This window comes from Cyprinus carpio, chromosome A6, assembly GCF_018340385.1.
Source record: "Cyprinus carpio isolate SPL01 chromosome A6, ASM1834038v1, whole genome shotgun sequence".
Classification (NCBI taxonomy): Eukaryota; Metazoa; Chordata; class Actinopteri; order Cypriniformes; family Cyprinidae; genus Cyprinus; species Cyprinus carpio.
The window spans coordinates 12,075,902-12,098,706 of record NC_056577.1 but is presented as its reverse complement, the minus strand read 5'-3'; the positions used below and the strand labels follow the sequence as shown (position 1 = coordinate 12,098,706).

The 22,805-nt window shown below is 35.6% G+C and overlaps 2 protein-coding genes across 5 annotated transcripts in view; one reads left to right on the top strand and one right to left on the bottom strand.

The window, feature by feature from the left end:
- Positions 1–1,602: 1,602 nt before the first annotated feature.
- On the bottom strand, positions 1,603–8,636 carry thumpd3 (THUMP domain containing 3). 2 transcript variants are annotated; one of them, XM_019119025.2, is made up of 10 exons: positions 8,518–8,636; positions 8,060–8,240; positions 5,919–5,996; positions 5,059–5,511; positions 4,597–4,727; positions 3,151–3,220; positions 2,944–3,059; positions 2,388–2,492; positions 2,131–2,254; positions 1,603–1,920 (listed from the first exon to the last, which is right to left on the bottom strand). In XM_019119025.2, exons 1-10 carry the CDS (start codon positions 8,592–8,594, stop codon positions 1,732–1,734), a joined length of 1,524 nt encoding a protein of 507 aa, XP_018974570.2. In that variant the 5' UTR covers positions 8,595–8,636; the 3' UTR covers positions 1,603–1,731. The 2 variants fall into 2 exon arrangements, with proteins under 2 accessions (XP_018974570.2, XP_018974571.1); XM_019119026.2 differs by lacking the exon at positions 8,518–8,636 and adding an exon at positions 8,336–8,509.
- Positions 8,637–11,838: 3,202 nt separating this feature from the next.
- Positions 11,839–22,805, top strand: part of plxnb1b (plexin b1b) — a 58,087-nt gene continuing 47,120 nt past the window's right edge. For 2 of the 3 annotated variants that reach the window (XM_042758084.1, XM_019119024.2), the window contains exon 1: positions 11,839–12,221. The gene's annotated coding sequence lies outside the window, so the exon portion shown is untranslated. The remainder of the gene's footprint in view (positions 12,222–22,805) is intronic. The other variant, XM_042758083.1, reaches the window with a different exon arrangement.

Genomic DNA, 22,805 nt, shown 5'->3' with positions numbered 1-22,805 from the left:
TAGATTTAACTCACTCTCCTTGAAGATTAACAGATTTCGGTTCCATTTATTTAAATAAAAGGAGCTAACAATTCTGTTATTTCGCTGAGTGCGATTAAAATAGGCTTTACTAAAATGATCTAATTTGCATTAACTGAAAAGAGTTTGTGTTTTGAGCAAGATGAAAAAATGGGACATGTTAGTGTTTGAGGGTCTATTGAGTTTTATAATTTAGAAGAATTTATGTTGTGGATTTAAATGGAGCGTGGCTTGGACTGGGGTAGGTGAAGAACCCTGCTGGGAAAAACTGGTTTGCTGACCAGGCTGGAAAACCAACTGAGACAAGCAAACCAGCTTAGACTCGTTTAAGTAGTTTTTAAAACCAGTGGTTGCAAATGACAGTGAAGTGATCATTGCACCATATGTTACATACTGTAGAGTAAGTAAAGTAAGCATACTTAACATGCTAATGTGCATAACTGCTAGCCAGTTTACTGCAAGACATTCATTTAAGATACTTTGAGATACAATCTTTCTGTTAGGTTACACTAACTCAAGTTAGGTGCATTAGGTTTTCTGCTACACAAATCTTTGTCATTCTTGCCACAGAAATCCTGCATGAATGCAGAACAGTGGAAAGGTAGACAAAGAGCTTATTCTCAGCAAAGAGAAAAAGCAAGGCTTGAATGTAATCATGGGTTTAAAACTGATTATGATATCAATTGAAACTGAATGTTTTACATGCGTTATGCACATTACATATTTCTCACAGCTACATTTGATTGAGACAGTGCAATCTTATAATGAAATATTTTTTAAAAAGAAAACACATCAAATATGCAGAACAATGCATAATTATTTAGTAAACAGGTGCTAAAACAACCCAGATAATTTGTGCAACATTGGGTCCTATTCATTCTTGGATTTAAATTCTTAAAAAAACTGACACCCACTAGATGTGGCATTTATGATGCTTCAAAAGTCATTTACCAAATTAAATAACATTCAAATGCATCCTTGTCCTGGCCAACCACACTTAGTTTGATAAAGGTACATTTCACTTGAACAATTAATCAAGTGCATTTGGATTTGTATAAGTGTTTCCCAGTTACAGCCTTTTGTCATTTGATGTTTTTCAAAGGATGGGAATAAATTGTCTTGATCTGAAAAAGCTTTCACATTACTATTAATAAAGTGTCTTTATGGTTTTATTGCTTAGACTTATTATTACTTAATTCACTTACCACTGACTATCTGTTTAAATCACACCACTGTGCACATTCCTACTAAAACCAATTATGCTAAGATAGAAATATATTATGTAAAACATCACTTTGCATTTAAATCAATAAAGACAAATATGGCAGATCCAATGCAGAGTGAACAAATGATTTGCAGTTGCACTTAGTGAAAGTCAAGTGAAAGTGACATACAGCCAAGTATGGGGACCCATACTCTGAATTCGTGCTCTGCTTTTAACCCATCCAAAGTGCACACACACAGCAGTGAACACACACACACCGTGAACACACACCCTGGAGCAGTGGGCAGCCATTTATGCTGCGGCGCCCGGGGAGCAGCATGACTTTTCACAAAGAAATAAATCGCACCTCAAACTGAATGTTAACATTTGAACATTTTATTTTCTTGGAATAAGGATCTAAAAAAAAAAGGATAAGACAAACTCTGGCATGTTAACTTCAGAAAAAAGGAGGAACACAAAGGCATTTGCTAATTTGTCTGTCAGGCTTCTCACTGACTAGCGTCCTTCATATTCTCTTTTTGTGATCCTGTTGCTGTATGAGGCTCCATTACATCTTCAGAAGTGGTGCCAAAAACTACTGCCGTTCTTTTGAGAACAAAAACGCCAGCATGCAGTCCCCCCACATTCACCCAAACAGTGTGCGATTTCCGCCACAGCCCCTCCATCTGCAATAATGCCTGCAAAAGATGGTTAAAGTATTAAGTAGGGCATTATGAGGAGAAATGGACTTTCTGCATTACACACAAAAAGGACTTACATGAGATTTAAAGTACAAAAAAAAATAAGATCCGGTCCCATGAAAACTACTTAATAATTGTATTTTCATTCCAAAATGCTTTTAATAAACCACATCATGAACAATGACGAAGGACTCATAGTAGCTATACCTTCAAGAAACATTTTTTATCTTGGGTCAGCAGTACAGCTTTTCCTGTACCAGGTTTACAAACTCGAGCCATTTCTCGAAGACATAAAGGGTATAATTCCCAGTTCTTCTTCTTGGATCCCATTCTTTAACACACACACAACAAAGAATTTAAAATACAATGAATAATTAATATAATGATAATTTAATAGGATTATTAATTGCAATAATAAACTGGGATAGTTCTAAAATTTTATTTCTCCAGATGTCTGTCAGTACCTTTTTCCAAAAGGCATGTCAGTAATGATGATATCCACTGAACTGCTTCTCATGGGTAGATTGCACAAGTCCCACTGAACTATGTCTAAGGGCAAGCCTGAAGGGCTACAAATACAACATGAAACACGGAGAACATTTGAACAGGGAGCAAAAAAATAAATAAATACAAAATGGTATATTGTGTATATATCTGTCCATTGTTAATATCTTGCAATGTTGTTTTTCCCCCTTGTAGGATGTTTTAATTAAAAAAAAAAATAAAGGAAATAAAAAATGTTGACAACTAACTGAAATATAAGTTACTCAATTCAAATGTTTATAGTGAAGTAATAAAATAAGTAAACAAAAATAAATAAATTAGAAAAAAATATATATACACACACACACACACACATTTATAAAAATGACAAAAGCACATAAAATGCACATGCAAAAAAAATAAAAGAAACCTGAATATCTACAAATAATTTAATTCAAAATATAAATATTACTAAAGTATATAAAAAGTGCTAAGTATTTGTAAAAGGTTGACAGGACACAATCAAAGCTTCCTTACCTTCCTTCATCATGTGTTCTCTTTACAATGTGCTTGATATTATTGACTGATCGGCTGACTGCTGTGCCATTGTTGTCTCCAGCTAAAAAGAATGAATTCTGCCATTCCATAACTCCCTATAAAAAAGAAAGAAAAAGGTTAACAATTCACCTCTTATGACAGAAATATACAGACTGAAAATTTAGCAGTTTAATTAATTTCACAAACCTCTAAAGGTATTGCTCCAGTTCCACACATGGGATCTACAATCACATCTGACACCTGTGGCTTGCAAAGTCTGAAATATGAAAACAATTACCAATACGGTCATAGACATAGTTGTTTGTTAGTTTTCTTTCTTGCATTTCCTTCAATCTATAAACATCACAGGTCATTTTATTTTATGAAAAATATATATATTTGAGAGTGGTTTGCGAATTCAGTTCAGTATGTGAATGACTCTCATTCATCTAGGAGAAGAATCTGTTTTGTCAACATTTGTGTTGATTAAAGCCATGGTGCTTCTCTTAATAGCTTTATATACTTGCAAACTGTGCCATGTCCTAAAAGTACTCCAGTCTTCAGTGTCACACGATCATTCAGAAATCATTCTTATGCTGATTTGCTGCTCAAGAAACATATCTTATTATCCAAGGTGAAAATAGTTAATGCTTCTTAATATTTTTGTGGAAACTGTGACACACTACCATTCAAAAGTTTGGGGATTTAGTCACTAAAAACGTTTTTGAACAATGATGCATTAATTTGATCAAAAGAGACAGTAAAGATATTTAAAATGTCATAAAAGATTCATATTTTAATTTTTTTTTTTTATACTTTTCAACATTCTATTCATCAAAGAAACCTAAAAAATGCATTAAGGCTGGAATACCCTACACGACTTTTAAAATCTGAACATATTTTTAAAAACTGGGCATCATACACTAAACGAGTGAGGATCACATACTACCAGACTTTAAAGTTGTTCCGATCACATTGATTACAACATAAAGATGCACCTTGTTGCCAGGAGATGTGTGACAATTGAAAACAATATGTGTTCTAAAATCAGCTGAAAATATCAAACATGTTTGATATCCTCCAACTGGATGGAATGAGTCTGTGACCATCATACACTACGAGATTTTCTATGAAATCTGTCAACTCAAATCTGCAGACTGGCTCAGACTTTCACACTGTCAACTCTTAACTTATTCAAACTGTAAATCAGGGGGAAATCGGGGCAAAAATCAGCTGCAGTATATTCCAGCCTTTAGAATGATTTCTAAAGGATCATATGACACTGAAGTCTGGTGTGATAGCTGCTGGGTTTTTTTTTTATCTTTTAAAATTTAGTATTTCACAATATTACTGTTTTACTCTATATATGATCAAATAAATGCAGCCATGGTGAGCATAAGAGACTGCTAGTGTACTTTCAGAATAATATTAGTTTTGTATTATATTTTAATATTTGCTATATTAATAATAATATTATTGTATAAACTTTAACTAATTAATACAACAGAGCAGCCCCTGCAATAATGACACTTCCAAACAATAGGAGTGGTATCATTGAACTTTATCTGGTATAGTACCATGAGGTAAAATTATGACATTGTGACAACCCTATTGTAATGATTGCAAGCAATGCTTTACATGAATGTTGCTTACCTAAGCATGCCATAAGCCAGTGTAGAACGTAGAGTGGTGGGGCCAAAGTGAGTGATGTTTCTCCTATGTAGACTCTCCACTGTGAGAGCAATACCAACAACAACTTCATTATTGTGGATATTCAACAGCACCTAGTAAATAAGAGAGAAACACATGTGATACAAACATTTGTTACAAACGCTCTCTATGTTTTGAGCTTTACACAACCACTTTCTTTGTTTTACTGAACCTTTATTATTACTTTACACAACACTACACTGGACTGCAGTGTAGCTAATCGAGTTAAGCTTGTTGACATTACCTATAGCAACAAAGTCAACCCCACCCTCTTAAGTTTTCTCCCCATTCCTTAGCGTGAAAAGGTTTCAAGATGAAACTTTTACCTATGAACATGTATTGCCTTTTAGTAGAACTCTTAGTGACAAGATAAAATGTTTTGTGAATACGGCCCCTAAACTTTACCTCAACATCAAATTTAGTCATATCTGCTTTCCACTGAAAGAATTCTTGCACAGCTCCTCCAAAGTCTCGTGCAGCATCATTTGAGGTGAAGCAGTGTTTTTCTCCGGCTCTGTTGCATGTTACTCGAAACTTAAGAGGAGTCACCCCTGACTCCTGATCCTGGATTTCAGAGTGTTTTTCTTCCTCAGAGTCATCTTCTGGCTGAGAAGAAACATCTCTTTGGTTCTCCTTCACTTCTAGAGCCTCAAGATCTACCAAGAGCTCTTCTGGATCTGATGGGACAGTATCAGTAGATTTTGTGCTAAAATTGCCACACTGATCTGACTTTGTGGGGTTAGTTCTTTTCCGACGGCCTTTCTTCTTTTTTATAGAATTGTTCAACTTCCAGACTTCTAAGGCATTGGTCCAAGGCAACTTGGTGGCCAGCTCTTGCCAATCCAATTGCACTTCCTCCTGTTAAATAAGCATTAAACAATACATGATTGCCAGTGCTAAAATTATGTATTAGGTAACAATTTTTTCCAAGTCTCCACTGGACAATTATTATAGTAAACCTGATATATATTGAATATAATATAATATTGAATCTGTTGGAGTTTGACTGGAAAACATGTCACTGAGAAATATATATAGTTTTTTACCCCGAATGAGTTATCTAGGGGTCTCTTGGGAACAAAGTTGATGGTTTCCATATGTTTTACAACATTTTACATGAGTTTGGCACCTTAAAGCATTTTCAGGCATTGTTTTATGAATGAAACCACCCATTTAAAAAAACAAAAGCACATGCAAAGAGGAATTATACAAATTGTGTTCTCATTCAGTACATCAGACAATAATTACTGAACTATTGCACATACCTTTGTGGTTTTGAATTGGTAGTCGTCATAATCTTTTACTACAACAAACAGATTGTCTAGAGACTTCAGCTGATGTACCTTTGGATATAAATGAATAAATAAGAAAATCACATGACAATTTGAAGGCAAACAGACAGTGCTGCTTCATTCACCCATGCTGTTTCAAACCAATAATGACTTCTTCACAAAACACAAGAGTGCACTGTCTAATAAAACCATACTGTAATTTTCACAACTCAAAACTCCCTGCCTACTGTAAAAAGAACTACTAAACTGAGCTGGGGAGAGAAGAAAAAAACTAAAATAAGATACTGATATACAGTGGACATTAAAATTAGAGAACAATCTATAAATACTTTTTTTTTCTGAAATAATGTTAATCTTCATCACTCAATATTTGAAGGAATATTAGATGTAGGTATATCACTGATCCACTAACATGTTTGACAAAATAACCAAGGCATTTCAATAAAAACCTTTATTTTGTAGAAAACACTGTGATCAAAATTACAGAACTGTAACCACTGTAGCATGAAAGATTACAACTAGAATTTTGGAGGGCTACAGCTGTCAGAAATTTGCAAGAAGTGTAGAGTCCCTTGCTTTGAGTGACTTTAGCAATCCGTGGCCGCAGGACATCACTAGTTTCTCACACTGCACTGGTGTGATCTTGGTCCACTCTTCTTCCACTCTCTTCCATAGTTTAGTGACTGTAGTGGGTTTCTTATCCATAGCTTTGTCTCCAAGGATTTTCCAGAGACTTTCAATCCGGTTTAGATCAGGACTCGCTGGCCATTTCATTATTTCAAAGTTTTTGGCTTCAATGAACTGCAATAATTGAGAAATCACAGATTTGGAACAACCAACTTCTCGTTCAGTGGCTGAAAAGGTCATCCCTTTGGCCTTCATCGGGACAACTTCCTGTCGCAGGGTTTCAGATATCTTAGAGCAGCCCGTCATCTCGCAATCTCAGTGAAAATTGGAGGAATGCTGCCAGTTAAATAGGGTTTGTCATATAATTAAGGAAATTAGCACCAGGTACCAGGTAACACCAATAACTTGGATGTATCTGTAAGTGTTCTTTAATTTTTATCATAGTTCATTTTCAAATATTTCATTTACGTTTTTTATACGGTGCTTCAGAATACAATTAATTTAGTTATTCCTATTAGGCTAACTTCAAATAGGACCAAGCAGGAACCTTGAAATTTAAGAAACTGTAGGTTGTTCTCTAATTTTGATCTCCACTGTATAGATAAGGTACAAAGTTGTCATTTTTTTCAGTGACAAGCTACTGTACTCCTAAAGGTACTATTTTTGCACATTTTTTCAAACAATATATGTAAATGTGAGCAAGACTGATGCCTTTCACTGTTGAGACATGGCTCATGTGTTTATAGGGTGCCTCACCATGAGCACCATAACTGTAAGTCTAGCTTAAAGATCAAACCATGTCTCATGCAGTTTGTTCCACTCCATTGGAGGAACATGTCAGCCTAAAAAACTTTAATCATTTGATACACTTTACAGACATTCTCAAACATCAATACAGCATTTTTTATTTGTGCTTTTTTTTTTTTTTTTTTTGCAAAGACTTGATGCTTATGACCTTAAGATGCTGAAGTGCAACAGCTGGGTTTCAGGGTCACAGAATGAGAGCTCCGCTTGTTTTTTTTTTTTTTTTTTTTTAAATATATATATTTAATTGTATTACTTTGCTTTTAAAGTTTAATGGGATTGTAGTTATTTCCTTCAGTAAAGACGTTAAGTACACTGTCTTGTATTTTTGTGAGCTTTTATTTATTTGCTTCAAATAAATGTTTGTAAGGTTGTGATTCACCTCGTAGCTGGTTGGTTTGTTAATGGCTCGTAACTCTTTAAATATTCATTTTAAATAAAAAAAAAAAAAATGAAAATGCATTATTAAAAACACACGAAATGGGCTTTATTGAAAGATTTATGTCCGTGCCTGCTGGAAAATGCAGCGTCGGGTGTTACTCACTACCAAAAAGGGCCACAGCACGCATAGTAGCACGTTACTGAAAACCATGTGCCATGCCACTAAGCCACTTGCTGATTTCAGAGCCTCACTGTCGTTACAAAATGCCAGATTTTGATAAACAAACGAGAGGACGACTGACCTTAAAAAGCTTATCTGTTGTAATATCAAAATAAATTCGTCCTCTGTTTTTGCTGACTCTAGCAGTGGCCTCGAGCTTCTCTTGGACCTCCTCCGCTGCAGTGTGCTCGAATCCCGTCGGAACAGTCGCTCCGATTGTGACAGTCTGATCAAGCTCCTGCATTATATGAACCCCAGATACACTGCAATAGAGGATATGAAAGCAAATACAACCGACACCCCTACTGGTAGAGCTTTTTTTCTTCTGATAATATGATTTAAGCCTAAGGTACTTTACACATCGACTTGGAATGAGCTTGTTCTCTGTTCGCCTGCTAGTAAGCTATGCGACCATTCGAAGGCCGAAGCATTAATAACTCAGTCATTAGTTCAGGTGAATGGACTTAACATAGATCTCTGCAGTAAAAGTACACAATCAACATAGCTAAACCCCGGAATAAGATTAACAAGAGAAGTTACCTCTTCCTTCTTCTTCTTGATTCGTTAAACAGCGGATCGCAAACTAATAGCGCATTACTGCCACCTACTGTTAACATGGACCAAAGATCACTTACCTTTTCCCCGAGATCTACTAGGTAGGGCTCAGACGTTTGACGTTTTTTCTGATACAATTCACATGATAAATCATATTTAATCAATGTGGTTGCATAAACTGTACACGAAAAAAAATCGATATGAATTCAGTACAATACAGTCAAAATTACAAATACACAGATAGTTACAACCACTTTAAAGCCTAATCAAACACTTTTAACCCTACATCTCAAATGAATAATGCAAATGATCAAGTGCAAATTACATGCTACATCAGGCGAGTCAATACTTATAGGAGGATCTTATCAGCTAACGTTAGTTGAAGGGATTTTGGATGCATTTTACAACATGATTTCCTAAGCCTTTTCTCTCATGGAATACCTGCTACCATAATAATAATAAAAAAGTGTTCCTCTTCATACAGATGGTCAATGGTACATAATACTAATTCAAAAGGGAAGAAAAAAGATAATAAATCAGCTCCATGGTAGGTTCCAAGGGTATGGGTACACGATCCTGTTCCTGGAGCTCTGCCTTCTTGCAGAGTTCAATTCAAAACCTCTGCTCAACACACCTGTCTGTTAAAATCTTTCTCTTCTGTGGTTTTTATTGGCAGTTTGCAAACGAGGTGCATTACTGCCATCTTCTGGACTGAGGTTTGAACTCAGTGGGATGTCAGTTTATATGCTACTGTAAAAATAACAACAACAACAACAAAAGGAACACCAAGAAAAAAGAAAAAACAAACAAAAAACAAATCCTGTTTGCAAGCTGAGTTTCTTTCAGAAAGATCCTAACAGGCTTAATTCTAGATGGTCAATTCTTCGTTGCCCTCTCTAGGTCTTTCCTTTTTTTCCAGAGTGCTTTCTACATGTCCAGGAACAGGAGTGAAAATCCAATGGCATTCCTTTTAAAATCTTTGCATGGGTTCCGCCAGTAGTAGGCACTCATGCGAAGTAAGCGATGACTAGTGGTCCAGCGGTTGGAACAGTCTTGTATATCTTTATGGTTATGTCTCCACAGTATTTTTTCAATTACTCTTGCCATACCAGCAATGATATAAGTATAATTATCATTTATTTTTGGAATTTGTAGTATTGTGATACTAATAAAAATTTAATGAATGTAAATGAGAATCATACGACAACCGTATGCGGTCTCCCGGTGGTTTACATCATGGGCAATTTAGCATTGTTGATCAATTTATAGCAAAACAAAAGAAAAGAAGAAGCTGAGAAGGGAAGGGCATAAAATTTGGAAGTGGAACTGGATTGTCATCAGTCATTGTTACATATAATTCCTCTATGACTTGCAAATGATTCTTGTTCATGAACGAGATGCCCAGTTCATTTAGTTTGAATGTGCTTACCATGGATTTAAAAGATTTCTTAATGTTAATAGTTGCTCTCCCTTTCTCTTTTCATTATACTTCTTGCAATTATTTATTTAAAAAATCCACTGACATCACAAAGCCCCACTGGAAGTTTAATAAAGTTATTTTTTTTATTGTGTTTTTATCATTACGTTTTTAAAACGTTTATCCTATATGGATTTTCAAGTGTAAGGTAAATTAATTAGGCACTGGTAGTAAAATGTTAAGCGCTGCAGATTTTACTGTTGCAAAGATTAGAGTATTTTTCAAAAAGTTTACAACTGCTTTTTTTTAAATCACTTAATTAGAAGCATTACTAAATTTTGTTTTCTGTTACATAAGGACTACCGATGAGGCATTTGGAAGTTTTAAAGTGTGAAGTATATTTAAAATGTGTAAATCTTTAATTAAACTTTTACAACACTATGTTGTAAGTGTGTCTCATAATAAAGTCTACACATACTTGTGGTCTTCACACCCGCTTATACAGTTGAGCCACAGGAAATATGACAAGTGTCACAGGCATTCATTGTGTTTGTGTTCCGTTGTGAGTGTATTAAGTTGAAATCATTCATGGACATGCTGTGATAGTTGTGTGACTTGTTAATCTCTGTGATTCCTTCATCTACCTCAAATAAATGTTGATCTTGAACTATTGTGTCACTCCTGCATGGAGAACAAGTCGCAAAGTACAAAGTCTTGGGACAGGCCCTGAGACTGCATGTGTGCAGGTTTGCCTTTTTTTTTTCTTTTTTTTTTTTTGCCCAATCCCTGATCAAACATGCCTGAAAAATCAAAATTACTTGACAGTTACAGGCAGATGTGTTTGATTAGGGATTGAGCTCAATTCTGAAGGATAGTGGCCCTTTTAGATCCTTCTCTTTTGTCTGACAAGTGATCTGTTTGCTGCTGTAATAAAGATGAGTGCTTTCCATAGGCAGGGAAATTCCTAATTCTAATTAATTAGGGGCAGTCGTGGCCTAATGTTTGAGAGTAGAACTTGTAACCCAAAGGTTGCAGGTTTGAGTTTTGGTACTGGCAGGGATTGTAGGTGGGGGAGTGAATGACCAATGCTCTCTTCCACCTTCAATACTACGTCTGAGGTGAGACCCTTGAGCAAGGCACTGCTCCCTGGACACCGCAGCACATGGCTGCTCACTGCTCCAGATGTGTGTTCACTACCCACTGCTGTGTGTTTGCACTTGGATGGGTTAAATGCAGAGCACAAATTCTGAGTATGGGACACCATACTTGGCTTCACGTCACTTTCACTTTACTTCACTCTCTAATTAACCATGCATGTGTAAGAAACTTGCTTTATACATCTGTATATAGGCAGAATTCTGAAGATGCAAGATATAAAGATGGGATTTGATCAGATTTTAATACAAAATGTGATGACCTAATGTGGAGTTAGGTAAAATACTGTAAATTATAAGCTTATAGTGTACTGGGTATCAATCATCAACAACACATTCTTTTAAAATTATTTTGTTACCCTTTTACAACTTTGTTGCTGAATATTTTTTTTGAAGAATTCCGTTCTATGTCACTGAATCTATTATTCCAAAAAATTTATAGAAGCAGGTAAAGAGATCTGAGTTCTATTCAGGAATGATCTTTTGTTGTTTTTTTAATTATTTGAAAAGCAACTAAACATGAATAGACAGTAAAAAAGAGTTGTCAAAACTGGGAGCACTAGGGCCAGACTTGACCAAAAAACAACACCAAAATTGCAAAAAGAATAAAATAAATAAAAATAAATAAATAAATCAGCATAATATTAGGGGCATTGGAGTTGAACTTTAAATGAAAAACAAATGGCATCCTCAACGTATTTGACCAATCAGAAACTACTTCCGGGTCGCCTTTCGTGGAGCCGACGCTTTTCGTTAGTTTCCCTTCTAATGATTCTTTTCTGTGTACGAAACCTTTTCACTTTGAAAAGCTGTTGCTGCGCGATATGCGGACTGTGAAAGGGCCGGTAAATTGCGAAGTACTTATTTTTAAATGGACATCAGTTTTAACTACAAAAAAACAAAGCGACTAACCTGTGTAAGCAAAAATAATCGGAATGTCATAATCATCGATGTTGTTTTATTTTGATTTTTTTTTTAATAATTATTTTTTTGTATCTTACATCGAATAAATCACACAGTGGACACTGTGGTCAGCGTGCGAATTTGCGTTGTTCATAAATCTTACGAGTTGGATAAACTTTTTCCAAACACAAAAGCAGAGTAACGTGGAGAGCAAGGTAAGTGAGTTACACATGTGTGCGCTGTAATAATGGTTATGTAAATGCTTTACAGTATAGAGTAGTTTAGAAATTCGTACATCGTGTCGTTATAGTCCTGTTGAAGTTAAGGTAATTTGTTTTAGAGTTCCGGTTGTGAATGGACTTTAAACAAAGTAGCTATGGTCTAAAGGGACCCAAAACCCACGAGACTCTTCAAGGATTTTAAGTCGTTGATGATTTACCTTTTGATTACACGAATCGTGGATTCAAAGTATTGTATGTTGTCATGTTCTCGAAATAGATTTAAGGCAGTCCATGAATTTACCATAGGTTAGAATGCAGAAAACAATCAAATTATTGTTTGGGATACAATGTAATCTTCTTGCTAAATAAAGTTGTTCTTGAAGATGCAATTTTGGTTAGAAGTGTAATACAAGTGTGTAATATTGTATGTAAATTAAGAAGTGATTTGAGATTATGAAAATATGCATTATCTAACGTTAATTTAAATGTTTTTTTTTTGTTTTGTTTTTTGCATTAGCATTTAGGATAAGGCATATCTACCACAAATTAAAACATAATGCAATAAAACATAACACAGGTTAAAATAAATAAATAAATAAAAAACACTTTTTATATCAAAACAATGCATTCCTATGCACCTATTCACACCAGGGAAGAAATTTTGTCTTATGACAGAACATGATCTTTTAAAATAATTAATTAATTTATCAGGACAATAAATAATTATTTTTGTATCTAGTGTCTGGACATATTTGCTGCTATACATAGTAGTCTATTCGGTGGTGCTAAAGCATCATATCTGTTTAACAATTGGCAAATAAATAAATAAATAAAATAAAAAATAATAATAGTAATAAAAAAGTTGAGTTTGTTGTCCTGCTAGGGAAAGCTTGATGATAACACTTCTTCTCTTCTTCTAACCACAGGGGACTTATGCATCCTCTTTAAATTTGGCATTAACATTCATCTCAGCTGATCTGTTCACAAGCAGATAGTGTTAAATACAGGTCTAAACAGACTCAAAACATTCTTTTATTTTTTTTGTTTATTCAATCACACTTTCAACAGGTGGTTGCCTGGGATAAGAAGTTCTATGAAAAAATCTGTGAATAGTGAATAATGCCTGAAATTTAATGTCACACAAAGCTATAAGAAGACTTGGATTATAGGACATGAGCCCCCTTTCACTTTAATTATAAGAACATCTAAAAGAACAATATTCTTAAAATATAACCATAGTTTGTTCTCCAGAAGAGAAACTCTTATGAGGGTGTGTCAATAAAAGAATTTCCGTTTTTGCATGAGTGCATTATTTGCGGTTTTGGGGTGGGGGGTCAATATAGACCAAAAAAGGGTGATAAACTTTATATCAAAGTATTAAAGACAATTTAAACTAAATTTGGCATGTAATTAAAATTCACTCTATCAAATTTGTAAAGTCTTGTTATTGATCGTATCGGGAATGATTCATCCATGTATGGATTTTGTACTTTTTATTTTGAGCACATAATATTTAACTAAAATGTCATAACCCAATCTTTCTGTAAAAGCATCTGACAATACTGATCCAATGTGTTTTTTTTTTATCAGAATATCTATACCTTATTAACTTGATAACTACACACTGCTACATTATAAATTAAGAGAAACCATAAAATATTACATAAATGATATTTAATGTAACAAAATAAATTATATTGTAAAATAGACCACTTTTTAATAACATTTTTATTACTACATAAATATATACACTGTATAATCAATGTGTTATTTACTAGGACAACAGAGATGATACATACAATAAAACAGTTCTATAGGCTAAGCATTAAAGCTACATTATGTAACTTTAGGCTCTCTAGTGGTTGAAGCAAGTTGCTTGTGGAGGAACTTTGTTTTGGGAATTACGTGAGTTTGTGCATTGCCTCTGCTATTCTGTGTGAATGAATCTAATGGTGAATTTCTTCAAAAAATAATAGGTGAACCCTCACACCACCATAGTGAAAAATTTAGAGCTCAAAGAGAAGAGATATTGTGTGTGCACAACACAGAGTATATTGCATATTCTCCAACAGTTTGCTGAGCCTTTTCATCAGGGTTTTAAATTCTAGCTACTGTGCTTGTGAATGATGAGTTTCATTCATTCCACTTCTACAGTGCTCTCTTCTAACAGACACCCGATATGGAGTACCATACCACTCAGAATCACCAGTAAACTCCAGCAAAATGCAGTAATTTTAATGAAAAGCACCGACCTTATGTTCAATAGTTGCATACTGTTTTTGAATTAATTGCAGTGACTCATTTGATAAAAACATTAAAGGGATACTCCACCCCAAAATGAACATTTTGTCATTAATCACGTCTTTGGAACACAATTTAAGATATTTTGGATGAAAAACGGGAGGCCTGTGACTGTCCCATAGACTGCCAAGTAAATAACAGTGTCAAGGTCCATAAATGGTATGAAAGTCATCGTCAGAATACTCCATCTGCCATCAGACGTGCAATCTGGGTTATATGAAGCGACGGGAACACTTTTTGTAAGCGAAGAAAACGAAAATAACAACTTTATTCAACAATTCCTTTGTCAACAGTCTCCTCTGTGTTTCTCCATATCACTGTATGCTGCGTATGCTCTTCTGTATCATCCGCGCCACAATGATGCGCTGTTTTCTTTCAAATACAAAGCTAAATACATGTAGAAACAGCGCATCCTGTATGACTTTCATACCTTTTATGGACCTTGACACTGTTATTTACTTGGCAGTCTATGGGACAGTCACAGGCCTCCCAGTTTTCATCCAAAATATCTTAAATTGTGTTCCGAAGACGATTGAAGCTTTTACGGGTTTGGAACGACATGGGGTTAAGTGATTAATGACAAAGTTTTCATTTTGGGGTGAGTATCCCTTTAAGGTTAAACTCGAACTTAACAAAGCCTAGTTTAAAGTTTATACAGGACTTTTAGGGGCCGTTAACACAACGTTTTCAGCCAAAAACAGAAACTTTTTTATGCGTTTTGCCTATTCGTTTACACAAAAATGGCGTTTTGGGGACTGAAGAGGCATATTTTTGAAAATGGGTTTCAAAGTGCAAGTTTTTGAAAATGCCACTGTTATCGTTTCCGTGTAAACACCCAAAACGGGAATCTTTGAAACTGGTGATGTCATGCACATGCATAGTACATGTTAGGTATGTAGATATGCGCAGCCTCACATGGGTCGTCACTGGTTCACTACTTTGTTTTTTGACATTCCCCATACACAATGTCATGGTTTACATTTGGGACCTTAGAACACTGTGGTGCACAGGATGGGGTCTTGAAGGGCTTTTCTGGATTGCATTTAAGTTTTTCTAAATTCTGTTTTAAAGGGGTCATATGTTGCAAATTAAATTTTTCTTTTTCTTTGGAGGGTTACAAGCTCTTGGTGCATAAAGAAGATCTGTAAAGTTGCAAAGACTAAAGTCTCAAATCCAAAGAGATATTTGTTATAAAAGTTAAGACTCGTCCACACCCCCCTAAAATGGCTTGTTCTTACACGCCCCCACATCTCTACGTCACTATGTGGGAAGATTTGCATAACGTCACCCAAATGTTCACGCAAAAAAAGAAGGTGTAACTTTTATTCTCTCTGTTGCTGCAGCTGCCATGTTGTGGAGTCGCTGTGTGTTTCGTTGAAGTGAAACTTTTTTTGGCCTTCCAAAAGAGGACATGACTAGAAATCAGTGGTTAAGTTGTATTTCAACAATGTTCAAGAACAGTCCAACCCAAATATTCCGATGTGTGCTGCACATTTTCTGGAGGATGAGGACTGTTTCCTGAACCAGTAGCCTGCAATGCGTCTGTGGCACAATGGCTGTTTCTATAAAGTTGGGTAGTTCAAACTTTGCAAGTACAGTCTGGTGCTTCTGACTCACAGCCTGTAGGTACATTTTTTATATTTAAATAATTTGCCAATGATGATTCAAATGCGAGTTTTGAGCAGTAGAGTAGGCTACTTGTTTCTCAGATCATAAATGCAGACATGGTTTTATGTCTACGCAGCCCGATACGCAACACAATGCGTAAAAAGACAGTATAAGTCATTATAATCAGTAATTATGTCCCTACTGAATGCAACAAATGCCTCGTTTGTAATGGGTTTTATTTGTTTTGTCTCGTCTAGTGATGTCCGGATCGCGAACAAATCTTTCGATTTAACTGGATCTTCTTATTGAACCGGTCGAACCAGTTCACCAAATCGAACTGAATCGTTTGAAATGGTTCACATCTTCAGTACGGACTAATCCACAAATAATTTAAGTTATTTGGTTTATAAACGTGCCTTACACTCCCTCTGACGTGAAATAAACCAATATCCCGAGTTATTCAGTTACTCCTAACAGTACTTTAACTGAATTGCTAAAAGTGAACTGATGATGGGATGTGCCAAGCAGAGCAGCTGGACTGAGTCTCATGCTGCTGGACTGGGAGACGGCATAGTATGTTAAGGGGCGTAACATTTCTGTCACACGCTTGAGGCATTTGGCCAAGCACAATGCACTGAATAGCTGGCCAATCAGAGCACACCTTGCTTTTCAGACAGATGAGCTTTGTAAAAATCGACGCGTTTCAGAAGGCGGGGCATAGATGAGAAACTATAATGTACGTTATATAGAAAATAATGTGTGTTTTTGAACCTTTAACCACATAAACACATTGCATTACACCAAATACACAAAATAATTTTATTTTTAGCAGCATCATATGACCCCTTTAATGGTTTAATTTAAATTTTAGTAATCAAACCGCATGTCTAATTAGTTGAAATTATGAAACATGTTCAATTTAACAACAGTTTATTTGAAATTGAACAAAAATCACGTTTTTAGGGCCCTACGATTTTTTTTCGTTTTCTTTTTCTCTAATACAGTGGTTTCTGTTTAAAATTTTCTGGATTCCCTTTTAATGGTTTAATTGAATTTTAATAATCAAGAAGCAGTTCTAATCAATTGACCTAAAACACATAATTTATTAGGATTCTGTGATCAATTAAATTGGAAGTTCGGAAGTGGTGTGTTGGCTGCTCGTCTCGCTTCGTTTTTTTTTTATTTTTTATTTTTTATACTCTTTACGGTGTGTTTAATTCCCAAATTTGGCCAGACTTTGTGGACTTACGATCGTTAAGCATTATTTAATATCCTTTCATATGTACCCGACTTCTCTGGCGCTGGACAATACTACTCTCATCCTTGGCTTGTAAGACCTCTACCCGCTGAGATCCTTAGACCGATGGGGAATGCTGATGGTAGGAAATAACACAGGAAGAGACGGGGTTGCAGAACGGGTGTGTAAGAGAAGGCAAAGAGAGCGCAGAGTGTCTTTTCCTCGAGGGCGCGGGATTTGCGACTCCCATGTCTTTGCGCTGTTTGTCCAGAGGTGTTGTTCTCCATGTCTAGACCTTCTGTACCAAGGTCGTATTATACCAAGAAAGGAATAAACTTTGGTAATTTGTGCTACTTGAGGAAGATAGGAGAGTGCAAATAGTAGCATGCCAACTGGGAACATTGGGAACACGACTGATTTTTATAAACAAAACGACTTGGACTTTTTATTTATTGCTGAAACTTGTCTGAATGCTGTCGATCTTAACCCCATTATGGAAGCTACACCGGCTACTTGTGACTTTTAGATCTCCTAGAAACTCTATTATTGCTATTATTTTTAACAAACGTTTTAAGTGTCGTTTATTGCCTTTTTTATGAACTATCAGAGTTTTAAAGCCCAACTGATGATGTTGGACTATACGAAACTAGTGCTTTGTGTAAATGTTTATCATGTACCTAAGTATCACAAAGACTTCATTGAAGAATTTTCTTATGTTTTTTGTCCCACATTGTACTATTGTCTGATTCAATCTTAATTGTGGGCGATTTAATGTACATGTTTGCTGCCCAGGAAAACAAATGGTAGGTGAGTTCTTAGAAATGTTGGACTCTTTTAATTTGATTCAATCTGTTACAAGTAGCACTCAAGAACTTGGCCATTCCCTTGATCTTGTTCTGTCTTTGGGAATTTCAATTTGTGATCTTAATATCTTGCCACATAGTCTTTCTGATCATTGTCCGGTGGTATATGTGAACCTTCTAAGTGTATGTCCTTCTGCTCCTGTCTATGGTATATTTCCGTATATTCACCTCATTTACAACTTCAGATTTTCTAAATGCCTTTATTGCCTCTCCACAAATTCCATGTATTGAGTCTGCATCTCCCTCTGTTGATCCAGATTAGTTGATTACAATGTTTAATTCTGTCTGTATGAACATCATGGACTCCATTGCTCCATATAAAATGAAGGAAAGAAAAGCCAACATTCAACCTTGGCTAAATGAACAGACTCGTGCACTTAGATGGGAATGTAGAAGAGCAGAAAGGAGGTGGAGGAAAGATAGGTTGCAAGTTTCCTTGCAAATGCTAAGGGAAAGTCTGACAAATTACCAAAAGGCTGTAAAATATTACAAAGCAAGCTACTTGTCTGATATGATTGCTAATAACCCACCACGTGAGCTTTTTGCTGTTATCAATAGACTGCTCTGTCCGAGTACAAAACCTAGCTTTTACCTTATCATCTGCAACGTGCAATATATTTTTGAAGTTTTTAGTTGAAAAAATAAATGGAATAAGAGCAAGCTTTCTGTCTATGGCTACTGACTATGGCTAATAGAAATAACTGGAGCGGATCCTTTTAGTCAGTTTGAACTGGTGTCACACTCTGATGTTAGAGATGCTATGCTCCTCTTAAACGCGATCTTCCTGTCCTACTGATGCAGTTGCGCTGTGCATTCTTAAAGTCGGCATGAAATGGAAGTTGCGATTGTCTTTTTTTCTCTACTGTGACGTCTATCTGAGTGAAACGGAATATGAAATGAGAGGACGGGACTTGATTTCATCCTTCGGGAATTGATTGTGTCGTTGGAAGTTGGGGTATTGCTAACAACATTGAAGCAGATCTGAATGCCAGTTTGCAGTTAGTTGTGAGGTGGTTTCTCCCCACTGGATTCACCAGCGACACCCTAGCATGAAGAAATGTTATGAAGAAGCGCTGTTTACCCCTCACGTCACTAGCTCTGTCCTTGCGCCAAAGCTCATGACCAGAAGAGAAGAGGAGTCATTTTGAGGGGAAGGGGAGGTTAATTTTTTTTATTGAAGATTACTAGGGCACATGAATTTTTAAAAAACAATGAACTGCACGAATAAATTACTTATAATAAACTCTACAGTATTCCATTAAAAAATAATTTTCAATTAAGATTTTTATGGTGACTTTAAGGAAGGTGTTGATATTGTCAGCCCAAGTATCTTATCCATTATTAATAGTAGTTTACAGAATGGTATTGTACCACTTTGCTTTAAGCAAGCTATTGTTGAGCCTTATCTTAAAAAAAACCCAAGACTGGATCCATGTGATTTAAAAAATTGTCGGCCAATTTCAAAATTGCCTGGCTTTTCTAATTTTATTAGATTTTGCCAGCAGCTTTTGACACCATTGATCACCGGATCCTTTGGACTCATTTAAATCAATTTGTTGGTATCCAGTGGACGGTCTTAAAATGGTTTGGCTCTTATTTGGAAAGTAGATCTTTTTCAGTGAAGATCGTTAACTATTTTTCTGCATTTATTACCTGTGGGGTCCCACAAGGGTCTATTTTGGGTGTAGTTCTGTTTTCACTGTACATGCTCCCTTTGGGAATCATCTTTAAGAAGTATGGTATTTCTTACCATCTGTATGCTGATAACACGCAAGTCTACTTGCCGTTGAGACCCAGTAGTAAGGATTCTAATGCCCTATTCCTTAAGTGTCTGGAGGAAGTAAAGTTGTGGATGGCTGAAAATCTTGTTCAATTGAAATAAAACAAAGTAAAAAAAGTTATTATTCTTGGTCGCACAGCTGGTAGTCAGATGGTAAACGATAACTTGGGGCCCATGGAAGGTGTACCTGCAGGATCAAGTAAAGAACTTGAGTCATTTTTTGACTCATCTCTCATATTTGATCGATGAATAAAAAACGGGTGGTTCATAATTGCTTCTTTTGTCTAAGGGCAATGGCCAAATTGAAACAAATTCTTCCAGCCAGGGACATGGAAAAAGTTGTCCATGCCTATATTTTTTCCCGTCTAGACTACTGTAGTGCTCTTTATGTTGGGACTTGTCATAAACATGTTGCTCGCTTGCAGTTAGTACAAAATGCTGCTGCAAGGTCATTAATGAATGCTAGGAAATCAGATCATGTTACTCCCTTATTGTCTTTTTTAAGACGGTTACCAGTACAATTTAGGATACAATATAATATTTTGATATACGTTTTTAAAGCTCTTCACGGAATGGCGCCAGAATACCTAGCTGAGCTTATTAAGCCCCACAGTACAAGCGTAATGCTAAGATCATCAAATAAGTTTCTCCTAACTCTCCCTCGTGCATGTCTCAAATTGAAGGGTGATCGTGCTTTCTCTTTCACTGGTCCAAGACTGTTTAATAATCTGCCATTGGATGTTAGATCTTCCTTAACTTTAAATGTTTTTAAGGATCGTTTGAGATCATATTTGTACTCCCTGGCATTTTAGTATTTTATGTTTTTGTCTTCTTGTTTTTTGTTTTGTTTTTTGCTTTCCATTGTAATGTACAGCACCTTGGAACTACTGTATAGCCTGCAAGGTGCTATATAAATAATTAAATGAAACGAACGAAACGATTTTTGTTTCTGTATAATGATAGCTAGTTTTTATCAAGTGAAATGGTGAAGTGTTTGTGAAATCAACTTTCTGCAGCTCTGGAGATTAATTTCTAGTGGATTGTCTTCATATAGTGAGACCGCATATATACCATGCATCATTTTTTGCTGAAATATGGATGAAGTGTTTTGCTATTTGGTTTTCAGGGTGTTATAGTTGGTTGCTAGGCTGTTTTTTGCTGGGCTGCTAAGCATCACTAGGGGGTTCTAGCTGGTTACCAGGATGTTCTGGACAATTACTAGGTTGGTAGGGTTGCTAAGTCTTTATGGAATAGAATATCATCCAATGTCCTTAAAACATAACATGGAAATAAATGTCAAGAGACATTACGCCATCTCTGTGGCAGCCCAAGGCTCTGTAAACCATAAAATAAAACGTGGTCACAGTCAACTTTTTTCTTTAGCCAATCAAACAGCTTTTGATGTGCCATTTGCCTGTCAGTCATTTTGATGGTGCCATTTAGCAACACAAATTAAGATATTTTTTATATTCTCTCATCATCTTTTTTTCCATCCATTGAAAGTCTGTGTAACATTTTAAAGCTTCAAAAAGTACATTAAGACTTTGTAAAAGTAATCTCTATGAATCGAGTGGTTTAATTCAAGTCTTCTGAAGATTAAGAATCACTTTATATGCTGAGCTAATTTAATTTAGGCATTTATTCACATAAATATTGATCATTACACATACATTAAAGCATTTCAAATATGATAAAACAAAAGCTCAGATGTACTTGTTTGACCTGAGAGAACCAATGGCGTTGTGTCACACAAGCACGTTCTTTTTCATCATGTCATGAGATCATGGCTATTCAGAAGACCTTGTTAAACTTCTCGATTCATATGGATTACTTTTCCAATAATTTTTTTTAATGCATCAAAGTTTTGGTTGCGTAGACTTAGTGGAGGGACAGAAATCTCTCATCTCATTAAAACTCTTCATTTGTGTTTTGAAGATAAACAAACGTCTTAAGGATTAGAAACAACAGAAAGATGGCTTTTTTCATTGAAGTCAATGCCAACCCGTTATTGTTACTTGAAGAGCTGATCACAATATTTCCAGTATTTCTCACCCATCTTCTTTGGCTATTTAGTCTTGAATTGCTTTCTCAGAAGTATTTTTTTATTTTTTAATATGAAAATGATTACAAAATTATCATTTTGTAATTTAATATAGACTTAGAGTTGGGCTAAGTGTTTTAATTAAGGATGTTGAAGTTTTCTTATTTTATTAAAAGTATTGTGCATTATATTTTTTATTTAATACATCTTATGCCAGTAAGGATCTTTCCTAAGGCTCTTAAATGCTGAGAAACGGACGCTTACTAATAACAGAGATAACAAATAGTGATGAAGAAAATGAGAGATATATACAGTGATATACTGGTGCAAATCAGTACATCTACTTTGGGCCTGAGTCTCTGTGGATGAAGGGCTGTAGTCTTGTGTATGTGTGTTTGTTCCCCTTCAGGCAGGGGGAAAGAGAGAAAGCAGTCCAGCTCCCTTTGTTTTCTTTTGTTGGAGTGGAGATTTAAAAAAGGTCAGTGAAAAGAGGGGGAATGGAGAAGGAGGAGAGTTGCAGATGGAGGCTAGGGGAGGGGTGAGTGAGTGACTGTTGAATATGTGAATGAGTACTTGGACATGCTGGAGTTTGTAACGTGTGCAAAAGTATTTTAATAAAAACCTTGTTATTGTATATAGATAAAATCAACATGTTCAATTTAACAACAGTTTATTGGAAATTGACAAAAATCACGTTTTTAGGGCCCTACGATTTTTTTCGTTTTCCTTTTTTCTCTATACAGTGGTT

Excerpts from the sequence above, each read along its gene's own strand:
- thumpd3 (XM_019119025.2), bottom strand. The coding sequence starts at position 8,594 with ATGTTAACAGTAGGTGGCAGTAATGCGCTATTAGTTTGCGATCCGCTG. Across the intron at positions 8,241-8,517 it reads TCAAGAAGAAGAAGGAAGAG|TGTATCTGGGGTTCATATAA; the intron begins GTAACTTCTCTT and ends CCTCTATTGCAG. Across the intron at positions 3,221-4,596 it reads CTGGCTTATGGCATGCTTAG|ACTTTGCAAGCCACAGGTGT; the intron begins GTAAGCAACATT and ends TTCATATTTCAG.